Below are 4031 nucleotides of genomic sequence, written 5' to 3' on the forward strand. Positions count from 1 at the left end.
TACACCACCTGTAGATCAAGGACAATGGTAGAATAGCTGGATTCCACTTTGGAAAGTTCTCTACTGTAAAAGGTCATTGGGCAGGGCAATACATTGAGCATTTATTCGAGTACCACCCTGACAGCAACGTCACTGGCATCAGTTAAGAGTAGGAGTGGTACAGTTGGCATGGGAAAGGCGAGATCTATAGCAGTTGATAGCCCTTCCTTTGCATAGAAGAAGGCTCCTTCTTGAAGGGGGACCCACTACAGGTTTATTTGGCTGTGGAACGAAAGTGGTAGTGATGGCTGGCAAGAACTGGTTATACTAGTTCACTATAACCAAGAACTCCTGCTGTGCTTTGACAGTCGAGTGGGTGAATGTCTTCTGAAGTGATGCAATGACCCAAGAATGCTACATCATTGGCACCAAAGGTACACTAGGAGTACCCAATTACAAGGCCATTCTGCTGCAGGCAGTCAAAGACGATGTGTAGGTGACATGGGCATACGACTTTGAAGGGAGAAAATATCAGTATGCCATTTACATAACATACACAGAAGGGGAAGTGTCCTAAGATGCCATCTATGAATGAAAAAATGTAGCCCCTGCATTATGAAGGTCATAGCAGGATTAATGGAAGGTATATGTGCCAAAGAGAGTAATGATGTTGTTCTTGGTAATGTCCTCTTGGTTCTTTAGAAGGTCGAGGGTCGAGATTACAGTACTTTAGTGCCGTGAAGGTAGGTGGTGATATTGGCGATGTTTGGGAGGGGCTAGTAGTCTGGTTCCATCTGCATGTTGAGATGCCTGTAATTCACATAAGGGCATAGGGATCCATTCTAATTCTAGAATGATGTACTGGGGTAATGATCATGGGCTTGAGGCCTTTTGACATTGTCCCATTTCTTTCATTTCATCGACTGAGCATTTAGCAGCTAACAAATGCCTGAATCTTGCAGACACTGGAGACCCTGTTGTCTTGATATGGCGATAGATACCATGCTTGATGGGAACTGTTGGCGACTGGTGTAGTTCTGGCCAAAAGACATCATGATAGTATACGGTGAGGAGATGACCATAGGCGTGCTGGTGTGGCGAGTGACTTTGAAGGGAACAGGTAATAAAGATATGATGAGTAAAAGCTGCAGTGACTAAGTGTTGATTTGCAACGTTGACCAGGAGCTGGAAATGGGCAAGGCAATCCACACCAAGGAGAGGCAGTGTAACATCATGGACAAGGAAATTCCACTGGTACTTGGCATCCCCAAATGACAGTGTCAGCATATCATAACGATGTGTGGGAATAGAAGATCCATTAGGGAACATCAGCAGTCTTAGAATGACAGGGGAACGAGGCAAAAGGGAATGACAGACGCCAGTATCTACCAGAAAGCAAATATTGCTTCCTAAATTATGCAAAAAGAAGAGATTAGTCAATGGGGAGGCCACTGCCATATGCTATGTCCTACTCGCACTTGTTTTGACCATTGACATCTGGTAGCACATTTCTTAGCAGCAACCATAAATTTGCAGGGGTAGTAGCACAATTGATGGCAAGGAGTGTCATCCAGTGGCTGTTGAGGTTGTTGGTTGGTGCACGGACGTGGGGTAGCATAGGTAGGTGTTGGGTGGCTTTGTCGCTGTCTAGGTTTGTGATGAGGAGGGTATCAATGTTTTATAACATTTACCTCTAATTCATTCGGTGTTGTATGGGTATATAGTTGTTGAGGAAGTTCTTGATGGTGGGGAACTGGCTGTCCATGATCCTTAGTTGGCAAGGTGTCAACATGAGGAAGGGCAGCTCGCATTGGTTCTAGCAGATGTTAAGCCCACAGAGCACGATGTAAGTTCACTGCATGAAGAAAGGTGTCTGTAGCAGGCTGAAGGCCAGCAATACTGATAATTTCTGTGGTGGTTATTTATGCCTTTTGATCCCCCAACGGTTGTTGAGGGAGCTGAAAAATCTTAGGCACACAGGTGGCTGGCGATGGTGAGTACTGCTCCAGGAGGAATTATTTATTGGTATCATACACATGGTGGCATCCCTTTGCTCATAAAGGAAAGGTGTTGTTGGGGTCACAGCAAGGATGTAGTCAGCTTTGGTGTTTGAGCGGGCCAGGGGCTTAATGCGTAGCTGAAACTTGGTGTACTGAAACCAGGCATATGCATCTCTACTGGCGAAGCATGGGAGTCTCACTGTGGCAGCATGGACAGATGAGTTGGGAATGATAGTGGTCATCCTTGGAAGGTACAGCAAGTAAAGTGGTGGGCTCGGTGTTTGGGGAATTCCGTAGGTCACTAATGTGATGGGAGTGGAAGAGTAGTTAAATTATTTTTTTTTACAGACAGCACAAGTATTTACTATATAGGCCCCCTAGGGTCTCATAAGGGTAACAAGATGTGTTTACAATCAATGGCTTTTATTGATATGGTTGACATTTGCATAAAAAAAAATAGATAACATAACAATGGAATGACAATACAGTTAAAATTATCTTGTTACATTTAACAACTTTTTACATGTAGTCCACTTACAGTACCGAAGAAAATTGTTGATAGGGCATCCTTCTTCTTTTATATATATATATATATATATATATATATATATATATATATATATATATATATATATATATATATGTGTGTGTGTGTGTGTGTGTGTGTGTTGCTTGCTACTCATGCATTACACTACCAAGTGTTCTTGGGATAACTCGATGTGGATGCTGATATTCAGAGCAGAGAGATATCGAAGGTGCTGTGCACCAAGAGCGAACATCAGAAATATGAGAAAAGGACGATGAAGAGAGAGATATACCATTTCAAATAAAAAGTAAATGTTAACAAGGGGAAAGGAGAGGTAAATAAGACGGAACAGAAGCTGGTCAATAGTCAGACAATCATCAGCACTTACATAGATATGTATCTGCATACATATATATATATATATATATATATATATATATATATATATATATATATATATATATATAGAAGGTCCTTCACTTACAAACATTCGATTTACAAACATTCGTATATACAAAATTAAATCAAACTGAGAATAACAGTGATGAAATAAATAAATACTGTGATAAAACAATATTATATCATTCAATATAGTAAGCAAAATGTCATTTGTAATAACTCGATATGTATTTCATATGAAACCTGACTACTTGTTTACTCTTGTTGCAGGTTAAGCCTACCCTTTGCAAAAATTTAACAAAACTCGAATTACTAACAGTTTCTTTGAATCAAGTAAGTCCGTAAGTTGAGGACCTTCTGTATATATATATATATATATATATATATATATATATATATATATATATATATATATATATATGTGTGTGTGTGTGTGTGTATATCCACATCTCCTACGCATATTGACGCCAAGGGCCTCAGTTAGATTTAGCCAGTCGTCTCTATCTTGAGCTTTTAATTCAATACTTCTCCATTCATCATCTCCTACTTCGCACTTCATAGTCCTCAGCCATGTAGGCCTGGATCTTCCAACTCTTCTAGTGCCTTATGGGGCCCAGCTGAACGTTTGGTGAATTAATCTCTATTGGGAAGTGCGAAGAGCATGCCCAAACCATCTCCATCTACCCCTCATCATGATCACATTCACATATGGTACTCAAGTAATCTCTCTTATACTTTCATTTCTAATCCTGTCCTGCCAATTAACTCCCAATATCCTTCAGAGGGCTTTGTTCTAAAATCTACGAAACCTATTGGAGATTGTTTCATTATCATGCCCTGACTCATGTCCATAGAATAACACCGACCTCACTAAACTGACATATAGTCTGATTTTTATATGTAATTTTAGGCGATTTGATCTCCAAATTTCACTTAACCTAGCCATTGTCTGATTTTTTTTTTTTAATCTTTCGCCAAACTCTAATTTTAGAGACCCTTTATTGGAGATTATAGTTCCTAAATACTTAGATGATTCTTCCACGTTAATCCTTTCTCCTTTCAATGATATTTCATCTTCCATTGCATACTCCGTTCTCATCATCTCTGCCTTTCTTCTATTTATCTTC

At 39.9% G+C, this 4031-nt stretch overlaps 1 protein-coding gene across 1 annotated transcript; it reads right to left on the reverse strand.

Annotated features, from left to right (window-relative positions):
• Positions 1-852: 852 nt before the first annotated feature.
• Positions 853-1437, reverse strand: LOC137619881 (uncharacterized). Its single transcript, XM_068350171.1, has one exon. The coding sequence runs from the start codon at positions 1435-1437 to the stop codon at positions 853-855; it is 585 nt and encodes a 194-aa protein (XP_068206272.1).
• Between the last annotated feature and the right edge of the window lie 2594 nt (positions 1438-4031).

Source organism: Palaemon carinicauda, chromosome 26, assembly GCF_036898095.1.
Source record: "Palaemon carinicauda isolate YSFRI2023 chromosome 26, ASM3689809v2, whole genome shotgun sequence".
Classification (NCBI taxonomy): Eukaryota; Metazoa; Arthropoda; class Malacostraca; order Decapoda; family Palaemonidae; genus Palaemon; species Palaemon carinicauda.

What these genes read in the sequence shown, in the direction of transcription:
- LOC137619881 (XM_068350171.1), bottom strand. Translation starts at nt 1,437, where the DNA reads ATGGCAGTGGCCTCCCCATTGACTAATCTCTTCTTTTTGCATAATTTA.